The 21,770-nt window shown below is 35.8% G+C and overlaps 4 protein-coding genes and 1 long non-coding RNA gene across 5 annotated transcripts; all 5 read right to left on the minus strand.

Annotated features, from left to right (window-relative positions):
* Positions 1-890: 890 nt before the first annotated feature.
* Positions 891-4,066, minus strand: LOC307129187. Its single transcript, XR_013816857.1, has 3 exons — positions 3,855-4,066; positions 3,485-3,577; positions 891-1,566 (listed from the first exon to the last, which is right to left on the minus strand). It is a non-coding gene; the product is annotated as an uncharacterized lncRNA (long non-coding RNA).
* A 510-nt stretch (positions 4,067-4,576) lies between these two features.
* On the minus strand, positions 4,577-6,296 carry LOC307128876 (uncharacterized protein). Its single transcript, XM_079820897.1, has 5 exons — positions 6,068-6,296; positions 5,903-5,950; positions 5,729-5,811; positions 5,355-5,496; positions 4,577-5,179 (listed from the first exon to the last, which is right to left on the minus strand). The coding sequence occupies exons 2-5, from the start codon at positions 5,948-5,950 to the stop codon at positions 5,003-5,005; spliced, it is 450 nt and encodes a 149-aa protein (XP_079677023.1). The 5' UTR covers positions 6,068-6,296; the 3' UTR covers positions 4,577-5,002.
* Positions 6,297-6,787: 491 nt separating this feature from the next.
* On the minus strand, positions 6,788-11,905 carry LOC307129393 (uncharacterized protein). Its single transcript, XM_079821781.1, has 13 exons — positions 11,725-11,905; positions 10,985-11,037; positions 10,843-10,897; positions 10,283-10,339; positions 10,072-10,132; positions 9,753-9,840; positions 9,581-9,670; positions 9,449-9,487; positions 8,545-8,623; positions 8,114-8,161; positions 7,940-8,022; positions 7,566-7,707; positions 6,788-7,390 (listed from the first exon to the last, which is right to left on the minus strand). The coding sequence occupies exons 1-13, from the start codon at positions 11,809-11,811 to the stop codon at positions 7,214-7,216; spliced, it is 1,059 nt and encodes a 352-aa protein (XP_079677907.1). The 5' UTR covers positions 11,812-11,905; the 3' UTR covers positions 6,788-7,213.
* Positions 11,906-13,316: 1,411 nt separating this feature from the next.
* Positions 13,317-15,515, minus strand: mid1ip1a (MID1 interacting protein 1a). The gene has a single exon (XM_079821351.1). The coding sequence runs from the start codon at positions 14,492-14,494 to the stop codon at positions 14,036-14,038; it is 459 nt and encodes a 152-aa protein (XP_079677477.1). The 5' UTR covers positions 14,495-15,515; the 3' UTR covers positions 13,317-14,035.
* Positions 15,516-18,464: 2,949 nt separating this feature from the next.
* otc (ornithine transcarbamylase) lies at positions 18,465-21,554 on the minus strand (the record flags this gene model as incomplete). The annotated part of the gene is made up of 10 exons (XM_079821205.1): positions 18,465-18,530; positions 18,610-18,747; positions 18,917-19,066; positions 19,477-19,530; positions 20,012-20,134; positions 20,216-20,369; positions 20,463-20,550; positions 20,685-20,766; positions 20,868-21,006; positions 21,484-21,554. 10 exons carry the CDS (start codon positions 21,552-21,554, stop codon positions 18,471-18,473), a joined length of 1,059 nt encoding a protein of 352 aa, XP_079677331.1. The 3' UTR covers positions 18,465-18,470.
* Between the last annotated feature and the right edge of the window lie 216 nt (positions 21,555-21,770).

Here is a 21,770-nt window from a genome sequence, read left to right on the forward strand (position 1 = left end):
AGTCCGAGGTTGTGAGGCTACAGCATTTACGGCGTCTGCAACCTTTTGCCACTCAAGTGTCTTTTTGGCATTAGTAATGCCCACACTGTGCCCTCCAAACAACACTTTTCTTCTCTTTTCAACCTCGCCAACGATAACTTCTACCTCACATTGAGTGAAGTTACGTTTTTTTTTTTATTTCTTCTCTGTGTTTGCCATGATTTCGCAACCTATGAATATTAACTTGTGGGCGTTTCACGGACTATTTATGGGCAACTATGGGCGTGACATGAAGCCGCAAAAGCTGCGCTACATTTAGAATTGATTGTGATTTATTAAGGGAAAACTGCGTAGGATGTGCGTGCGCACGGTTTTATAAATCCGAATATTTCTGTGCGTACGCACGTCCTATGTTTCATCCGTACGCCAATTCTGACGCAAATCCTACGCAAAGTTTTATAAATGAGGCCCCAGGTCTTTGTTCATGTTTACATTATCACACAAGGGTCAGTAGAACATTTTGTCTATGCAGAGAGGCATGGCGGATCAGAAAACAACCACGCTCAAATTAATAATATAATATAATTTTTCTTATTTTTATTCCCGTTTTGTTTATATTTATTTTTATAGGCCTACTTTACATTATGTGACTACTTTACATTACATTTATATTTACACTATGTTTCCCATGTCAATATTTTTCACTGTGACCATGAGTATTTATCTAAATCCCACTTCCTTTTCTTAATCAATTTATTGCCATAGAATACACAATAAAGTACATATATTTTAAACTTTTCATGCTTAAAGTAAATCCTTTGATTATGGAGATCATCTCTAACCCTGCAGAGGAATTATGTCATTGGGATGTCAATTTAAATCAAAGAATAGAGGTTCAGGTAAATCGAGGACAGGTTAGAAGAAATGTTTATTACAAAAAAATTATGTTGAGTTGTTTAGGTAGAACACGAGAAAACAAAGATGGGAGTTTCACAATTTTATTAGTTGTTTCGTCATAACAAACATGGCATGATCTTATAAATATCGTCAGAGTTACATTTAATGACAGTGATATGTGTTCAGTCATTTTGTTGGCGAGTATAAATGCAAAAAAGCTGCAGGTAAACATCAGATCTGAACCGCCCCTGAGGCAGAGGTTGATGAACAGACCTTCACAAACTACAGCTGATGGAGAAAAGAAAAAGAGAGAGAGAGCTAGGAGACAGAGAAAGTGTTGGCACCTGAGAATAAAGGTCACGCGGAGCAAACCTGGTCTGATTTCAGATCTTTGTCACAATCTGCCTTCCGCTTTTGTAAAGTCTCTGCCGAAAAGACCGGTTTAGATGGCCTTGTTGGAACACCAGAACACCAGCATGCAAAACACAACATATGCTGGTGTCCAGCGAGGCACTTTTTTTTTTTGGCAGGGATGGCCTTCGTTGTGTCCAGATTTACATCTGCGTGACCTTTAACCTCAGGAACCACATTTCTGTAGAGCTGTCTCAGTAGGTGCAGATGACCCAGCAGCACCCTCAGGCTCCAGCGCTGCCATTAATGCACTGTCTGACGCAGTTCTCTTCTTTTTACCTGGAAACACACAAACAAGTCAGGCGACTTTAGTGACATTTGAAAACAACCTTTGTACATTCCACATCTGGGGCTGTATTCACAAAACGTCTTAAGGATAAAAGTAGCTCCTAACTTGCAGATTTAGCAGAAACTCTCAAAAATAATGGGTGTGTCAGTCCTTAATTTAGGACTCCTACATTTTTGCACTAAGAGTATTCCACAAAGCATTTTAGCTTTAAAACCAGCTCCTAAATCTGTGAAAAGTTAAGAGTAGTCAAGAGAACTCCTAAGTCACTAAGACCAAATCAAAACAATCCTAATGGCTGTTGCTGACCTTTCTCCCCTTTCTCTCTTCCACTTCGCTTCTCGTCTACTCACTGGAATGAGCTAATGCACTCTGATGTACTTTGCCTCATTCAGATAAGGCTAGAGTAATTAAAACGCTGAGATACACTTTCACCCTATATACTTTCTTGATAAAGTGCAACGGATGTGTTTCGTAAGAACTCCATTCATTTTCTCCATAAGGAAATTTATTTTGAATGATAACTTAGGCCCTGTCCCAAATGGCACCCTAAACACTTGCGGTCTTCCTACGAGTCTGCACTTTCGTGACGTAACACCGCTTTGACTGATGGGAAGAAGTCTGCTGTGGAGCTATTTCCATACAACCAAGGGAATTTGCAATTGTCTTTGGAGCAATTTCTTCAAAAATTTGAATATTATTTAAACAGCAAAAAAGGTAAGATAGAAATTCCCACCCCTCCCATCAAATCACTCCCTTATAGTTAAATAATGTTTCTCCTTATAATAATTATAACAATAAGAAAAAAGAAGGTTTTATTGGTTACAGAAGGATATTGTTTCGAGACCAAATGTTATTGCGTATTGGAGTCAGTTTGTGATTGATGTTGACTGGAAAAAAGTCTGGCTTCTGCCCAATCGCTATATCTTAACAAACAAGGTTAAAGAAGTAAAGAAGTTTTTTTTTGTTGTTGCTGCAATAAACAGCCCCGCCCACTCCCATTAAACACTGTGAATGACGTAATCAAGGCGATCTCCCTACGCTCTCAAAATGCTGAAATGTGTGTGTGTATATATATATGTGCATATTTTGCAATAAACTTAAAACATATTGTTTTTAAAAATATAATCGACATTTGTAAATGAGTAGTTTTATATTGTTCCATCGTTTTTAAATTTGATTATGATGTTCACAATGCTTTCGTGGGATTCTAGTTATTTCCCTCACTAAAAACATTAAGTACACAGTTTTAAAGCCTTTATGTCCCATTTTTTTAAAACTTGTTTTGCTTCAAATCAGTTTGTAATGTTGTGATTCACGTCATAGCTGATTGGCTTGGTTCATGGTTCATTTTAAAATCCCTATGCAATGGTGAAAAAAGTGGGCCTGGAACTATTGCACTTTCTGGTCTAACTGTGAATTATTAATATTCCAAATTTAGAATTCTATTATTTCATTTATAATTTTACATTTCATAATATGTAATCAAAATTGTATAACTTGCTATCCCTGTGAATTGACCTTAACCTCTTAAGACCCAGTAAAAAAAGTTTGAATTTAGTTTTTTTTTTTTCATGTCTTTACATTGTTTAGAGCATAAGAAACAAATGGAAATGTGTGTGTTTGTTTGTTTAAAAAAATATATATATTCTTATATGTTATGCTATGTCGGCATAAATAAAATCACATGAAATTACATGTATAGGCAAAAACAATGGGATTTGTTTTTTCATTCACCAAGTTGTTGTTGTCCTGGTGAAACCTCAAAACAAATCTGTGAAAAGCCCTGATTGTGCTCTCTGTGACATGTATGGTGTCAGAGAAATTCACTAAAATATAATGTCCTCGTACGAGGACAATGGCACCCAGGAGGTTAAATAACGAATATCTATTTATTTATAATAAACTCACCTTTAGCCAGGCTACATGGTGTGAGCGCAGGTTGTTCAGTTTGCTCTCCCTCTTTAAGAGAAGCTCTGATCTTGCGCACCACATAGACGCTGGCTGTAGAGGAAATGTTGCAAGTCATCATACAAATATACAAAACACAAATCACTACATTGCTACACTTATTTAATCATATTAAGCATACCGTATTAAGTTACCATGTACAATTGTATTTACACGGAACCAGACAAATGTAAAAAAAAATGTAATATTATTTAATAATAATATTTACTATATATAACAGACTTTTATATCGTAAACAGGAACTATATGTTTAGAATTGTATTTTGTTCTAATGTTGAAGACTTTTAAATAACGTATAAAGAAGTCTTACCTTTTATCAGAAGTCATACCATGGTGTACAGAATGTACAGTTTCTACTGTACTCCGTTTCCTACCCAGCAATTCGCCTTGAAACACAATCGTTTACAGGTTGTGAATGTTACCGTTGTCTTCCCGGACGCTCCCTGACTATACACGAAGTATGTTCGCCAGCTATTGTTATGAAAACATGTTACGTATGGTTACTGTTGCATTTTTCATCGTGATTTTACACCGCACTCTTCACTGATTGGCTCCCTCGTCACTTATAATGAATTGTTCACCAATCGCTGTTGAACACGCTTAGATGATATATAATACACCACGGCCAATCAGGAAACAGAACAGCGAAATAACATTTCTCCTTTTGCTTATAGTTTATTAAACACTTTAAATTATATTTAAATACACTTTCAGAATCAACTTTTTGGATTTGTATTTTTATTCAATAAAGCTAGATATAGAGCGATAGTGTCTATTTCTGAACAGCGTTCACACTTCTGTCCACACGGTGTCAGTATTGTTTAAATTGTTTCGTAAGACAAACAGACACCAGTTTATATCACTGATTTATTCCGAGGAGCTTTTATAACCCTCTTACTAAGCAGCTCATGGGAAGCATGTCTTGCTCCAAATGGCTCTCTCATTAATCATCTAGAACTCAAAGTTATATAGCTGACTAACTAAGTTAGAGTGCTAGCTCATTCTACTAGACAAAGGACACAAACACCAGAGAAATGTCATTAGATTTGTATTTAAAAAAAATTTGCTGAATATGTAAACAATACAAAAATATAGCATACATTTTCATAAATATAATAGTAAAACATGCTTCTCAAAGTTTCTCAAAGTATACCATTATGTCTGAAATATTCAGCTGAATGAAATAGAAAAGGCAGTCTTTAATTCCATTATATACAACAAAATCTATTACTTTGAGGTGGTAAACAGCTTGATTGAAAGCTTTCCCACATTAATACAGTACAAACGAATGTTATGATACTACCCGTCATTAAAGGCAAAGGAAGATCTTCTATCAAACATTTTCTTTTCTGTTTTCCAACTATAATAATACATATTTTAATTAAAGTGTCAGCATAAAAGCTGCTACACAGAAACACTGAATGAAACTCTTTAGGCACACACATACACACTTCTTTTTTAAACATTTTCCAAGGGTCCTCTGTCTTTTAAGATCATGTTCGGACTGTAAAAGATGACATTGTTGTCCTCGTCGTCAGAATCGGAGTGTGTATCAAGGTCATGTGTGTATCTTACATTCGTGGCATGGTACTCTCCAATCCTTGTGCTGTCACAAAGTCGAGACTGGATCGCCATCTGAGGAAAACGCATGCGTTACGTAAATGAGAGATTGAAATCAAAGTGCACAAATGTGTCTGGTCTGCATTGCTGCTTATGCTGCCCAGTAACCATAATGATCCAGGAAGGGACTGACATATAAGGAGACAAATCACAGCCATCAATGGCTGAAACCAGTGAGTGTGAACTGTACCTTTATTCCTGTTGAACTCAGTTGACTCCAGGTGTCCTTCCCAAAGACAAGAGCATTTGCAAGTCCATGCAATGGTGCACTGAGCACGTGCAGTAATGTCAGAGAAAACACAGGGTGCTCTGGGTAAGCAGCATTATGAAGTCTGCAGAAATACACATGCAAATCAGACACAAGCACAAAGATGCATCCACAGTTATAAGGCATGTTATCAGCTAACTTTTCCCCCCATTAAATGAGACTATACAATAACAGTAATAAGAATTATTATATGGGACATACTTCAGGTCAGAAAATAGGGAAATCCATATAAATATAGATCACATCCCTGAGGTTGAGTATGTAAAATGTAGTGTGGGGAAAAAAAACGCAGTTACCGATTTATGAGGGGGAAGATAGAGACGAGCAGATAGACAGAGGGATACCACTTCAACGGTCTGATCTCTTCAGCTAGAGAGATCTGCAGAAAGAAGTAATGATACATTACCGATGTATAAACCAGTGGATGTCAGGACTGTCATATCTGCACATGCACTAATACACACACTTACCTTCCTCCTCTCTCTTTCAGGATTAAAGGTGCCTAACCAGGAACGCATCTGAAATAAAGATAGTAACTTTAAACATGCATTTACGCTCATGGATCATAATGTGGTGTGTGGTTGAAAAGAACTGCTCTTGCGCCATAGCACAAATCCCACCATCTCAAGTCTTACCTTTTATCAGAAGTCATACCATGGTGTACAGAATGTACAGTTTCTACTGTACTCCGTTTCCTACCCAGCAATTCGCCTTGAAACACAATCGTTTACAGGTTGTGAATGTTACCGTTGTCTTCCCGGACGCTCCCTGACTATACACGAAGTATGTTCGCCAGCTATTGTTATGAAAACATGTTACGTATGGTTACTGTTGCATTTTTCATCGTGATTTTACACCGCACTCTTCACTGATTGGCTCCCTCGTCACTTATAATGAATTGTTCACCAATCGCTGTTGAACACGCTTAGATGATATATAATACACCACGGCCAATCAGGAAACAGAACAGCGAAATAACATTTCTCCTTTTGCTTAGTTTATTAAACACTTTAAATTATATTTAAATACACTTTCAGAATCAACTTTTTGGATTTGTATTTTTATTCAATAAAGCTAGATATAGAGCGATAGTGTCTATTTCTGAACAGCGTTCACACTTCTGTCCACACGGTGTCAGTATTGTTTAAATTGTTTCGTAAGACAAACAGACACCAGTTTATATCACTGATTTATTCCGAGGAGCTTTTATAACCCTCTTACTAAGCAGCTCATGGGAAGCATGTCTTGCTCCAAATGGCTCTCTCATTAATCATCTAGAACTCAAAGTTATATAGCTGACTAACTAAGTTAGAGTGCTAGCTCATTCTACTAGACAAAGGACACAAACACCAGAGAAATGTCATTAGATTTGTATTTAAAAAAAATTTGCTGAATATGTAAACAATACAAAAATATAGCATACATTTTCATAAATATAATAGTAAAACATGCTTCTCAAAGTTTCTCAAAGTATACCATTATGTCTGAAATATTCAGCTGAATGAAATAGAAAAGGCAGTCTTTAATTCCATTATATACAACAAAATCTATTACTTTGAGGTGGTAAACAGCTTGATTGAAAGCTTTCCCACATTAATACAGTACAAACGAATGTTATGATACTACCCGTCATTAAAGGCAAAGGAAGATCTTCTATCAAACATTTTCTTTTCTGTTTTCCAACTATAATAATACATATTTTAATTAAAGTGTCAGCATAAAAGCTGCTACACAGAAACACTGAATGAAACTCTTTAGGCACACACATACACACTTCTTTTTTAAACATTTTCCAAGGGTCCTCTGTCTTTTAAGATCATGTTCGGACTGTAAAAGATGACATTGTTGTCCTCGTCGTCAGAATCGGAGTGTGTATCAAGGTCATGTGTGTATCTTACATTCGTGGCATGGTACTCTCCAATCCTTGTGCTGTCACAAAGTCGAGACTGGATCGCCATCTGAGGAAAACGCATGCGTTACGTAAATGAGAGATTGAAATCAAAGTGCACAAATGTGTCTGGTCTGCATTGCTGCTTATGCTGCCCAGTAACCATAATGATCCAGGAAGGGACTGACATATAAGGAGACAAATCACAGCCATCAATGGCTGAAACCAGTGAGTGTGAACTGTACCTTTATTCCTGTTGAACTCAGTTGACTCCAGGTGTCCTTCCCAAAGACAAGAGCATTTGCAAGTCCATGCAATGGTGCACTGAGCACGTGCAGTAATGTCAGAGAAAACACAGGGTGCTCTGGGTAAGCAGCATTATGAAGTCTGCAGAAATACACATGCAAATCAGACACAAGCACAAAGATGCATCCACAGTTATAAGGCATGTTATCAGCTAACTTTTCCCCCCATTAAATGAGACTATACAATAACAGTAATAAGAATTATTATATGGGACATACTTCAGGTCAGAAAATAGGGAAATCCATATAAATATAGATCACATCCCTGAGGTTGAGTATGTAAAATGTAGTGTGGGGAAAAAAAACGCAGTTACCGATTTATGAGGGGGAAGATAGAGACGAGCAGATAGACAGAGGGATACCACTTCAACGGTCTGATCTCTTCAGCTAGAGAGATCTGCAGAAAGAAGTAATGATACATTACCGATGTATAAACCAGTGGATGTCAGGACTGTCATATCTGCACATGCACTAATACACACACTTACCTTCCTCCTCTCTCTTTCAGGATTAAAGGTGCCTAACCAGGAACGCATCTGAAATAAAGATAGTAACTTTAAACATGCATTTACGCTCATGGATCATAATGTGGTGTGTGGTTGAAAAGAACTGCTCTTGCGCCATAGCACAAATCCCACCATCTCAACAATGCTGAATGTACACCCATCAGACCTGTGTAGAGTACACAGGTGTCAGCACGTACATGAGCACGTATAGCCTGACTTATTGCGTCAGTGTGTAAGAATCTGCCAGTCGTGTAAAAAAAGTTCACTCGACTGCATTACAGAGAACAAGGAAGAGATAAACAAAGTGCTTTGTTCAAGATAGTACACATAAGTTAGACCTAACATTGCCATGCTATCACACTTCAGAAGTAGGACAATTTTTTAGCAGATGCTTGGGAGTCACATTCACTCACCCTCTCGTTGGCCACACAGATGATTCGAGCATAACAGCAGATCATGAGGATAATCAGGCTAAACAGGGGAATGTACCATCTGAAACAAAAAAACACACGAAAAAACAAAGAAATACTTTAAACCTCAAACAAGACAATACACAAACAGAGGCCTATAAAAGTATTTAGACACTTGATAGTGTGCTTGTGCTATCCTTCTATAAAATACATACCTAGGGATGCAACATTATAAAAAATTTGGCAGATAACTATAAGATGATAACTATTTTCATTACTGATGAATGGTCAATAATATAATGTATAATGTAATAATTGCATGATATAAGTACATTTCAAATATATTAAGTAATATATATATTTCTGTAATTTGTTTTAAATAAATAATTAAAAACTAAAATCATTCAATCATTTTAAAGGCTACAATAATTTAACAGTATGAAAAATTGATGTTTATTGTTAGATTTGCTAAAGGTTATTTCAAATTTTTTAAAGAGGACTTTTACATGATCGTTGGATGATGGAAAAGGTCATGCAAATGTAAACATATGGGAAGTAACCAACATGGTACCGATATATTGTGCATCCATACAAGTATCTTTTTAAAAAAAGATATTGTGTCCAAATATATTTGTGGGCAGTGTAAGCGATCATTTACACAAAAATAAATAACCATAATTATACACAATTCGTAGAGTGAAAAATATTCTAAGCAGGCCCAGCATGCAAAAAACCTGTCAGAGCGAGAACGGAAATTCCTGAGATTCAAATAACATGCGTGAACCTCTGAAATTTGACGAAACTGATAACATAGTTACATTACTGAGTACTCCAACCCAGATACATCCCTATAAATAACATGCATTTCCGCAAACACTCATAAACATGATGAACATTACAAACTTACATGCCAAACCTCCACCCAACATGATCATCTGTGATCCAACTGCAGAAAAAGAATGAGACAGAAAGGGCTGATGACTACTGTAGTTAATTACAACTGAAATTAAGAATATATCAAAAATGAAATGTCATATACCACCAGGCTCCAGCAGGGCCATAGTATCCAGCCATCAGTGGGAGAGTGGACATAAGCAGAGGAACTCCCCACGCCACCACATGGTATGGTCTGAGAAACATATGCAGATGTTAGGAATGTATAAATGCATACACAACTAAACTTGTGTTTGTTTCTGTGTATATTGACTCACATCTCATTATGTTCCGTTCTGATTTCTCTCACCAGGTTCAGGTAGAGATTGAACGTAATAAGACACACCCACATTAGTGCAGTCCAGTCTGAAACAAACAGCCCAAAACTATAACAACAACAGAAATTTATAATGACATCAGTGTACAAAGGATGTCATCTTTCTATTTGGATGCACTGCATTTACTAGTTATTTCATATTCACACTTGACTGGAATAAATCATTTTATTCACTAATGTCAGAAATGATGATTTGTTACTTTCCATTAACATGACAGTAAACATATAAACACGCATCTTTAATCAGTTGCCAAATTTACCAAAATATGTGAGCCACCATGCTTGAAAGTTACACAGAGAGCCCTCTGGATGAGACTCTCCCTGGAAAGGAAGAGGTGCAATGAAATAAAGTTATTAAAGAGGGATTAAAAAAATATATATTTTCAACATACATTAGCTTGAATAAATAAGCTCTGCCTACATATGTCTCTCTCTCTCAAACATACACAGAAATTAATCAACACAACTTACCATAACATATGCAACACTGTCAAAAAATGCAGCTACTGTCAGACTAACTACCATTTTCTGTAAAACAAAGAAAAGGATAGAAATAATAAAATACAGATCGCAAGAGATACGATAGTTAAAATAATTTCATATTCAACAAAATGACAATAACTAGTTAGAATTTTACTGAATTTTAAAGTATGTTGGGTAATTACACTACCATTCAAAAGTTTGGGGTTGGTATTAGTTGTTTCTGGCTTCAAACAGACTGAACTTTTCAATTTAAAATAACAGTTTACTATTTTAATACATTTTAAAAAGATGTTTGTTCCTGTGATAGCAAAGCTGGATTTTACTCCAGTCTTCAGTGTCACATGATCCTTCAGAAATCATTCTAATATGCTGATTTATTAATAATTTATCAATGTTGAAAGCAGTTGTGCTGCTTCTTTGTTGTTGTAGCAAAACATCTTTACTGTCACTTTTGATCAATATAATGCATCTTGGCTGAATAAAAAAGATCATATTGCCACCAAACATTTGAATAGTAGTTAGCAATTCATATCAAACACAAACTGTACCTGAGCCAAAGAGTTATATCTGCGCAGCAGCCATATCACAAAGAGCATGAACAAGCTACAAGACAGGACATTTTAAGATAGTTAAGAATGCTCAAAAGTCACTTTAAAACAAAAAAGCTATGTGCAATATGAACCGACTCACCATCCCACTAATGAAAATGTCCCTGTGGCCCTTTTCACTTTAAGAATCACATCCTGAGAATTAAAATACATACGTAAATCTAATGAAAATTAAAATGACAATCAGGAAGGAAAAGTTTTTTGACATTAATACATTGAGAAAATACATTAAGACATTTCACAGCACTTTCATAGGACTTTCTCGCACACACATATACCTATCATATATATATATATATATATGTATGTGTGTGTGTGTGTGTGTGTGTGTGTGTGTGTGTGTGTGTGTGTGTGTGTGTGTGTGTGTGTGTGTGTAAACTACTTGGTCTTTAAAAATGAAAATATAATATGGAAATATAATATTTTGTATTTATCAAGTAAATCTGACTCTTTTTCAAATTGTTTGTCAGGACTTAAGTATGTTTATCAGGCTTATATATATATATATATATATATATATATATATATATATATATATATATAAACCATTTTCCTGCTCCTCATGTGTTGGGTGGTTCATCCCACCTCATCCCATATCAATAATACATTTCCAACTGAACTTATCTCACCGTGAGCCATCTTATATACTTTCCACAAGAATGAATAAATACATCTTTAACTGAAATGAATTGATTATCAGTGACCATACTTTCTTACTTTCACGTCTAGGAGTAAAACTACTAGTGAACAGCATCATGCCTGGAACGGATGAGGGCTAACAAGTTAGCATTACATTAATTTTTAAAACAAGTTTATACTTACACATCGATAGTCGTCGGGCGCTGCGTTAACGACAGTACAGCGGGAGATGCTAGCGTTGTTAACTTGGACTGGATGCTCATATTCCATAATTATTCTTCCTTTTTACTAACTAATAATTTGATGTGGACAACACACATCATGAGAACACCACAGCCACATTGACACGTAAGGCGTGCACACTGGGATAAAAAGCACAACAATACGAAACGCGGTGGCGTTTTCCCTTCGCAAAAAGTTGCCGCTATTAGTTTTCATAATTATACAACATTATATTTTCTAAAGACTTAGCTATTTATACAGTGAGGTCATGATATCAATTAAGATTTTATTTGAATTAAAATAAATGGATAAGTCCACTCTGTGTGTAGGCAGGGGCAGGGATTTTCAATCTTTTAGATGCCATGAACCCCCATCTTGGTGAGACTAGGGCCCACATCCTAAAATTTAAAAGGCAGCTATATATTTTCAAGTATATAGTAATAATTTGAAAATTAATATTATAAATATGTGTAAAATTGTTTTTAGAAAATATATATTTTCCACTCACTACAGCCTTTTACTGTGATGTAGTGTAGATGTATTTATTTTATTATTTTAATTCATTCATTCATTTTAACCAATGTTTTATTTTAATTTAGTTACTCTTATTTTCATTATTTATTTATTTTTACACAGTCTGTTCTTTAGACTTTTCCATGGACCCCCAGCACTCCCTTACGGCCCCCTGGGGGTCCCCAGACCCCATTTTGAAAATGCCTGGGCTAGGCCTATCTGTTACATTTGATATTTGATTGTTTATTCCTTTTTTATGTGTCTTATATTTTCATAACATGGTATGAAACATTTAGAAGAGTGAAAGCTAGATGATTCCTCCAAGGAACATACTGTATGTGGCAGTTCAATAGTCAAAATGTTTGTTTAGGTTTAGGTCCAAAAAAAAAAGAATAATCTTTGGTATCTTTGAACAATAAGTAATTGTGAAATAATACAAAATAAATAAGTTGTTTACATTTAAATATATTATAAAATCACAAACATCTTGAGAATTGTGATCACTTATTCACACGTTTAAATTTGGTCAGTCCAATTGAGTCGTACAACCCAGGTCAGTTTTTATAAACAAAAACTGCACAAAACCAATACTTCTTGTGTGTAAAAAGAACTAAAAGTGTTTATGTTTTTTCCTATGTGTGCTCACATGGGCAAAAGAAACTTCACTGGTGACCGCTCAAAATATATGTGTATTATTTATGGACCAAATTTGTATTACATAAATAATCTTTGTGTGTAAGAGAAATAATCAAATTAATTGCAAAGGTCTCACTTAACGTAGGCTACATAACTTGCATGCACATACTAAATAGAAATTTAAATGGTAAATGGGAATTTCATCTACAGAATATTAGATTAAATTATTAGAACTGATTTTTATTTTGTGTCATAATGTCTAATCCATCATTCTCAGAAATGTTATTTAAATCTTTTGTAAGAACTAAGGAATGAACAGTAGGCTATACGTGGTGCAGGATGTGTGTAAGCCTGTTAAGTATGTATTGTTGAGAAGAATGAATAATAAACAACCACAGATTAGACATATTCAAATTACAAAAAGTTTATTTCGTTACATAAAACAAAAAACAATTCAATACAAAACACAGCAAATGTTTTAACAAATACTGGCCTTTAGGCAAAATGTAACCCAGAACCTCATGGAACTCGTCATGACACACGCACAGTGATTTTCAGAGTTGTCCACGTCATTGATTCACAGGATGATTCACAGATAGTTTCAAGTCATTAACAGGAAACATTCCCAGGAGTTTTCTACAGAGTTTCTGCTTCATCTATAGGAGTTTTCACGTAAAACAAACTATCATACTTTAAGTCATCAGTCCTCTGGAACACACAGTAACATCATAGGACAACAACTTGAAAGAATAATGGAAAAATAAAAGCTTTCAATTATACATAATACATAAATAGATTTAAATATCTAGGTAAAGCATGGCAGCCAGCCATTTGAACGGAGATTTTGTTTTGCTTTGTAAAAAAAATAAAAAATAAAGTAACTGCCAGTGCAAATATAATGTCATAAGACAGGAAGCAGCCCTTACAATACATCAGTGATCAACACCAAAAACCCCATTGGCCTACTACAACAGACCCTTTCCCCCCTCTCGCTTAGCCTTGCTTTTTAACTTTTGACAGTTTAACATCTGTTCGGTCGGTCCCTTTTGTCTCTTCCACAAATGCAGAATAGATCAGAATTGTTCATCACATGCAAATAGACATGTATCCTTTTTGATGCAGTTCAATGTCCCCAGCCAGCAATGCCAATCTCCTGCTTGTATCGGTTGGTCAGGTTGTTGGCTTGGCTTGTAAGTTCGGACAGCACCCCATGCAAGCCCTTCAGATGGTACTGCAGGAGCTGCTCCAGATCCATGTCGCTCTCCGGTTCTGTGCTCACTGGCTCCGGCGCAGGAGTGTCTTTCTTGCGCCTCTGCTCCTCTGCGCGCATGACACCCCACTCGATGTTGTTCCGGATGGACTTCAGCTGGCTGTAATAGCTGTACATGTCATCCTCAACATCCCGCAGATAGTTACCCATGACGTTGGTTAGCTTCTGCTCCTCTTTCTGTTGGTCCAGCGGCACATCTCTCAGCAGACTCGGCACCATTACCGTCTGATCCATGTTGTTGACTGCGCCTAAGAAGCGGTTCATTGCCGTGAAGAGAGCGTTCTTCTGGCTGAGGGGCTCGGACATCTGCATTTTGGTGGATTATGACGCGTTAATTCGAGAGTAGTTTACTCTGTATGTTTCTCTCTCGTGTGCTTAGCTTGTTTCTGGAAGTCTGCATTCCTATATGCCTTTTATACTAGACTTTTCCTGCTCCGGGGCGTGACCGAAACCTGTTGGTCTGGTCTGGGATGTCAGGTCGGCCACAACCAGATTCCAACAGCAAGACAGAAACCTCTGCACGGCCCATAGACACGCAGGGAGCGGCACGAAAGTGCATTGATTAATTTGTTGCATAATTATTGAAGTTACACACACTTAGCCTATATATAAAAAAAAATCCTCCTGTGAGGGCATGTGAAATGTCGTTACACCAAATTGGACTTTGATTTTCAAGTAGGTTTTACACAGGTTTTTCAAGTCTAATGCCAATAGGCCTAGTTCTAGGCTATCATTGCAGGCTTTCAGCATTAATAAGGGTTAAAAGAGGGACAGGGATTTTGGGCAAGTAACAGCCTACTATGGGGCTTCTCTAATCTTTAGAATTATTTTCTGATTAGTAACATTGAGGCCAAAATATGCGTGTTTACGTTATGAATAGGCCTATAAATGTTTGAAGTCATCATCAGGGAAAAATGAATGAACCCAACAGGAAGAAAAAACACAAATAAGATAGGCCTACGAGATTCTATCTCAGTTGTGTCTTCCAGATGGCAATGAGATACAGAGAGTAAGAGACTTTCGTTTTAATCTGCTTGTTACAGTTTTCTCCTAAAGAAGAGTCTTCTTCTGTTTTAGAAGAGTTACAATGTCTCAAACTTTGCCATGATAACTGATGTGCAGTCTCAACTTCTCAACTATTTAAACATTTCTCAACAGATGTTCCCAAGACTAAATGATCTGATATCATCCGAGTTCATATCCTTTTCTTAGGTGTATAAATGTATCCAAATGAACATCTGAGACAAAACCGATGGAACATAAGAACTCAATGTCTCCTGAGCTAAGAAAGACCAACCTAATAATGATTTCCTCTAAAATAAAAACATATTTATAAACTACTTGGTCTGAAAGGTTGATTTGATTTATAACTATTGAAACACTACATTTCATTAATGCTTTAAACATTGACAAGATGTCTATTTGTTTCCTTAAAATGGGTTTTGGGGGCATGTTTCTGTCTTCCCTTTTATGGACTTCCAAATCTTTAAAAGTGCTTATGTAAAATTCTCTGAAACTGTCCCTTCTGGCCTGTCAAATTAATCTGAATGCCCTGAAGGGATTTGGTTTGTTGTCCAATTCAACCAATTAACACAAGAGGAGTATTCAACTGTAAATGAAACCATTGGGATGCTAATTTGCTATGTATGTGATAGTTATAAAGGTTTCTCTTTGCACACATATAGTGGTAAGAAATCACAAGGTCTTATTTCTTTATTTGGCTGTCTTTGAATCATATCCAATATGTACAATATCCTATACATCCTCAAACTAAAACACACACTTAGGCCTAATTTGGTCACAACTGAAGGGTCAAACAATGTTTAAATGAGATAAGATCACAACAAGGTTTCATTTAAAATAATTGTGCATACCAGAAAGGGAAGCTGAGAAACCTTTGTAATGACTAGAATGTCTCGGATGATTTAGAAACCTGTTCTTCTGCTCTGCCTCTCATCTCCACCCTTGTTCTAGGTCCATCTCTGCCTCACCCCGAGAATCATCAATATTTTTACCATTGTAAATGTACAATATTGGCAAAAGTGTCTCTTTTTCATGCAGTGTGTCTTCACTTAACATCACTGTTGAGAGTTTCAGTCTAAACCTCCCCTAAACACCTTTTGACTACATATCCAGAGATGGGCATAAATACATGAAACTGTACTTAAAATAAACATATCTCAGTTGAAATGTATCAAAATAAAATACTGTGTGGAAATTTTGTATTTAAATATAAATACAGTATTTTGTTTTTTGAAAATACACAAAATACATGTGAAATTGGCCATTCAGTGAAGTATCACTATTAGGCTGAAATCTGTCTGGACCTATTCTGAATGCAAAGAACATTTTGGTGGGTACAGCTGCTGAGAAACTTTTGTTTTCACCTTCCTCTACCACCAACTTCTCAAAAAGACTGGGTTTAAGGTGTCGTCTGTGCGCCATTTCTATACTTATTTCTGATCAGGTTACACTGCAACCTAATACTTGTGGTGAACACTACTAAATAAATCACATGTAAAACTGTGGGAACTTTTCTTGCTATCTAACAAGGAGTATGGAAGGGTGAAATTATCAAAATATGACAAAAATAAAAAGAGTCATTTTCACAGTAACAATATATATATCATGACATTTTTTCTGTATATAAGGTTGTTAGTACAAAACCAAAATTCTAGATGTCAGCGAAATTTCACTATTCTCAATACCAGTTTCGATACCACAGCAAAAACTAATGCTAACTAATGTAATCAATTATTGACAACAAGTAAACAGTATAATAAAATAAGAAAAAAGAAACAAATGACAAGCAATAGGACAAATTAATACAACAGAACAAAGATACAAATTAAATAAAGAGTGCCAAGTAAGAAACACTACAGAAATGTAATCAAATGTAAAATAAAATACTGCATATTCACTGTATGAATTAATTATAAATTGATTCATGGTAATTACAAATGTTATTTAGTAAAGAGCAGTGATTTTGACATATTTTTTGTGTGCTTGACCGTTTAGCCTCACAGCTGCCAGTCAGTGTGTTAATACTGAATGAGTTTTTCTTTTGCAGGATATATTGCACTTTTAATAACTCTTTTTAACATCAAGCAAGTCCCGCTCTTTATGACTCATTCATCCATGTTTCTATCATGTCAATAACTCCTGCCCACTAAAAGCTGCATTGATATATTTGCACACCGCGATATATAAACAATGTAGAAAATGTTACATTGATTTACATTTTATATTATCACCATGACATACATCATCATATCACGCAATCCTAGCAAACAAGTAATTTTTAAACACACTTGATAAAACAAACAACAAATTAACTATCAAGACTGCTAACACTAAATTTCCCCTTGCCAGTGCTCTTTTATTCCTTCATGTTAACTGAAGGTAAATCCAATTCCAATTTAAACGAAAATGTCTTTTTCAAAGGTTTCAAAATACAAAATAGTATTTTGCATTTCAAATACGTATTTTAAGTACATGTATCTGAAATACTGCCCATCCCTGTGCATATCAATCAATCTGATCTCACTCTGATCTGCAGGACAGCTGCCAGTGAAAAGTCATAGTAAAACTAAAACAACAACCAAAGCATACCCAATGAACATTCATGCTAACACACATTTCTTATTAAGATAAGATCGGTAGAAGTAGCCACAAAATACCACAGTGGTTTTAAAGGCATGCCCACACTTTGAATCATGTTAAACTGCTGGATTGTGTTGTATTTCTGTCCTGTGCAGAGTTAGACATGCAAGATGACTTGAGAGAGTTTATCTGTTATGTAACATGATTCTAAGTAATTTGAGGTGATATAAATGCAGCATCAAATTACATAGAAAACAGACACAATAATGGCCATTATAGTAAATGAAAATTAATTGTATAGGGGTTTTTTTGCGGAGTGCATTTTGCAACCGCTTTCTCTTACCACAGTGTCCATCTGACCCCTTGTAATTTAAAGTAATCTGAACAAATGTTTTATAATATATACAATTTCTCATGTTACAGCACCCTCTATATGTCATACAGGTATTTGCACAACTGAAATACTTGAATCATTTGTGAAAAGTATTTTTCATACATTTAATCGATGAATTCATGAATTTAGTACAATTAATTGTTCATTTCTCCATTAATCCCCCCCCCACCCCCCACACACACACACATTTCAAAGACTGTTGAGAAACAAGATTACTAATTTTACAATAAAAAAGCAGATGACAAACCTATAATTTAGGTTTTTTTGTTTTCGTTTTGTTTTTAAATATTTTTAAAATTTGAGTCTGGGAATTTGCGGCCTATAGTCTGTCAGGATGCACACCATCAATCCCTAAAGAAAACACAAAGAAGAATTACTTAACAAAAATAAATGCATTATTAATGCTCACGTCTTTACATATACACTTTACCATAATGGTCCACTTGCGGTTCTCAGCTTCTGTAAACACGAGGGAACGTGGTGAGTAGAAAACTTCATCGTCTACTTCCTCTGCTTTACGTGGGAGACAGTGTAGAAATGTCCAGTCTGGTGCAGCCACACTTCCTGTCTGTCAACAATACAACAGAATCATTAAAAAAAACTTCATAACACTATTCAGAAGCAAGTTTTTAATTTTCACAACAAGGCTGCATGTAAATGCATTATAATTCAGAGTAAATCATAATGGAATGAAAAGTCTAGATCAAACTAGACAAAGTTGATAGATGTTTGTCTACCTGCATGGTGATCTGGTAACCATGGAAATCTTTTAGTCTCTTCTTTTTCTCCTCCTCTTGGCCCATGCTCACCCAAGTGTCAGTAACCAGCACACTACTGTCCTGTGCTGCCTCCACTGGATCCGTCAGGAATTGCAACTTGGTGCCAAACTATAGCATGAATATCATAATTAGCTAAACATTGCATTCAATACATAAGCTAGTGAACATAAAAACAGTAAACATAGTGAACATTGTGTTGTTAAAGAAAATTATTAAAGAATTATAGACAAACACATATGCCTACATATGCCCCCTGTGAAGGCCACGACAGCCAGTGGCACTGATCCTCATCAAACCCCTGATGACTCAGATCTTCAATCAGATGGAACTGGATAAATAATCTGAATGTTCCGATCCAATCTGACTTCTGATCTGTAATGTTCCTTGCCACTGTGGCCTTTGTCGCCTTTGGCTTTTGGCTTGCTTACTTGACTATGCAAATCCATGGTATAAAGCATACATTATAAAGATAAAGCAGACATTGTAAAGACACAAATATATTGTAGGGCAGTCTATACCTGCTTAGATAGACGCTGAGCCTCTTGAGTGATGTTAGCATCTGGCTCATAACCCTAGAGATAAGAGGTTAATTTAGAAAAACATCATTTCAGAGTGGTGCGAATTAAAAGTAAATTAATAAATAAAATACATAAATATATATATATACAACCGTTCAAAAGTAGGTATGATTTTTTATGTTTTTGAGAGAAGTCTCTTATGCTCATCAAGGCTGTATTTATTTGATAAACAATACAGTAAAAATAGTAAAAAAAAAAAAAAACCTGTTTTCTATTTTAATATATTTTAAAATGTAATTTATTACTGTGGTGGCAAAGTTGATTTTTCTGTACTCCAGTCTTCAGTGTCACTTGATCCTTCAGAAATAATATTTCTGTAAATAATATGCTAATGCTCAAATAACATTTCTTATTGTTATCAGTTGAAAAATATTTTTGTGGAAACCATGATACATTTTTATCAATTTAATGTGCTTGATTAATAAAAGTATTAATTTCTATATATATATAACACAGTTCTGAAAGGGGCGCAAACCTTGGGTGTGGCCACTTTTAGATTGACACCTAGTTTAGCCAATGACATCATGAAGGAGTGAAGAACGTTGTTTCCATCACCTATCCAAGCCAGAGTGAGGCCTTTTAATGAGCCGTAGTGCTCCTGTAAGAGTGAAAAAGAACAGCGAATGAGTGAGTGAATGGACTTCAACTTATGTATGTGTGAGTGTCAGTGAATTTGTACCTGCAGTGTCAGAAGGTCAGCCAGAATCTGTACAGGGTGGTAGAGGTCAGACAGGCCATTGACGATTGGTATAGAAGCGTCTTTATCCAGGTGCTCCAGAGATGAGTGACTATACACCCGAGCTAACACGATATCTGCCAAACCAGAAAGCACCCTGCCATACATACACAGCCACATATAAGACCATGTCAAGGCCTCACACTATTGAGTCTAGTAAGCAGTGTTTACAATGTGTTTAAATTCAGACCTGGCCGTGTCTATGGTGCTTTCATTGACGCCTAGATGAATATCCTGGGGTGTGAGAAAACAAGGATGGCCACCCAACAGAGAGAACCCTAGTGAAAGAGAGAGAGAGAAACTGTCTATGTGTCAAATGCTTTGTTGTGTATCCGTCTCTATTCATTCATTTTGTTCAGAGACCGCATTGATAAATTTAAGCCCTTTCACAAGCTTAAACTCTGAATGGCACCTGTTTCAGTGGACATGCGGGTCCTAGTGCTCCTCTTTTCAAATATCATGGCAATAGATTTGCCTTGAAGTAATGGGACATACTGTACATAAAAAGAGGAATAAATTAACATTGTTTATCAGTCCTGAAAATGGTGAGATTTCCAATCAGTAAGTTCAATAGTTGCAGTGTATTTTGCAGTACCTCGCCCCTGTGCTTTATTCGATGCTTTAGGTCAGCAGAAACCCACAGGATATGTTTAATTTCCTCTGCATTGAAGTCCTTTAGTGTTAGAAAGCTCCTGCCCTTCAGGTTAACACTCTCCAAACTTGCTTTTCCCACTCTGTGGACATGAAATACACATGATACAGATGGAAAACTGCTTGAATATAAAAAAAAAAAAAAAAAAGAAGAGAAAAGAAAAGAAAAGAGAAAACTTTATAAAAAATAGTTAATGTGAAACAACATTTTATAGCCTATATCTGAAAGTATAAAAGTATCTGACTACATGTGCCTTTAAAATATCTGTTACTAGCCAATTACTCATTTATTCAATTTAATAATTAAAATGTATTAAAATAACATTTTTTTAATGCTTAGGCTAATCAGCTTGTTCATATACATTAAAACTAAAACATTAATCAAACTTTCAAGACACTCACGACTAGTTAATATTTAAATTAATTGTCTGTTGAGCATTATGTAATGTTATGTAATAATAGTTGTTAATATTATTAGTCAAAGTTATTATACAGTGTCACTCAAAATTGCAGACAGCAGCAAACCATATTTCTTGTTTATAGCAAACTTTGCGACTCACCTAAAATTCCTGCTTTGGCAACATTTTGCCAATTTCAGACTATAACATATTCTGTTTTTGAGAGCAAACATTTTACTGTCATATGTAATCATATAAAGCTCAAAGATGGCACAACTAAATCAATGCATTTCCACGCGCTCCCTCTCGCGCAGCATTCGAGGCGTGGCTAACGGGATGGATAGGGGGCGGGGCAAGTGACTGAGCGTGGTGAGTGACAGCTCTTGTGCTTGTACACTCATTTATCCCACTGATGCTAAACTCTCTCTCTCTCTCTCTCTCTCTCTCTC

This window comes from Gobio gobio (assembly GCF_949357685.1).
Source record: "Gobio gobio genome assembly, chromosome: 7".
Classification (NCBI taxonomy): domain Eukaryota; kingdom Metazoa; phylum Chordata; class Actinopteri; order Cypriniformes; family Gobionidae; genus Gobio; species Gobio gobio.

Excerpts from the sequence above, each read along its gene's own strand:
- LOC307128876 (XM_079820897.1), bottom strand. The coding sequence starts at position 5,950 with ATGCGTTCCTGGTTAGGCACCTTTAATCCTGAAAGAGAGAGGAGGAAG. Across the intron at positions 5,812-5,902 it reads CTGAAAGAGAGAGGAGGAAG|ATCTCTCTAGCTGAAGAGAT; the intron begins GTAAGTGTGTGT and ends TTCTTTCTGCAG. Across the intron at positions 5,180-5,354 it reads TGAGTTCAACAGGAATAAAG|ATGGCGATCCAGTCTCGACT; the intron begins GTACAGTTCACA and ends CGTTTTCCTCAG.
- LOC307129393 (XM_079821781.1), bottom strand. The coding sequence starts at position 11,811 with ATGGAATATGAGCATCCAGTCCAAGTTAACAACGCTAGCATCTCCCGC. Across the intron at positions 11,038-11,724 it reads CGCCCGACGACTATCGATGT|GATGTGATTCTTAAAGTGAA; the intron begins GTAAGTATAAAC and ends TTTAATTCTCAG. Across the intron at positions 9,488-9,580 it reads GGCCCTGCTGGAGCCTGGTG|TTGGATCACAGATGATCATG; the intron begins GTATATGACATT and ends CTTTTTCTGCAG.
- mid1ip1a (XM_079821351.1), bottom strand. The coding sequence starts at position 14,494 with ATGCAGATGTCCGAGCCCCTCAGCCAGAAGAACGCTCTCTTCACGGCA.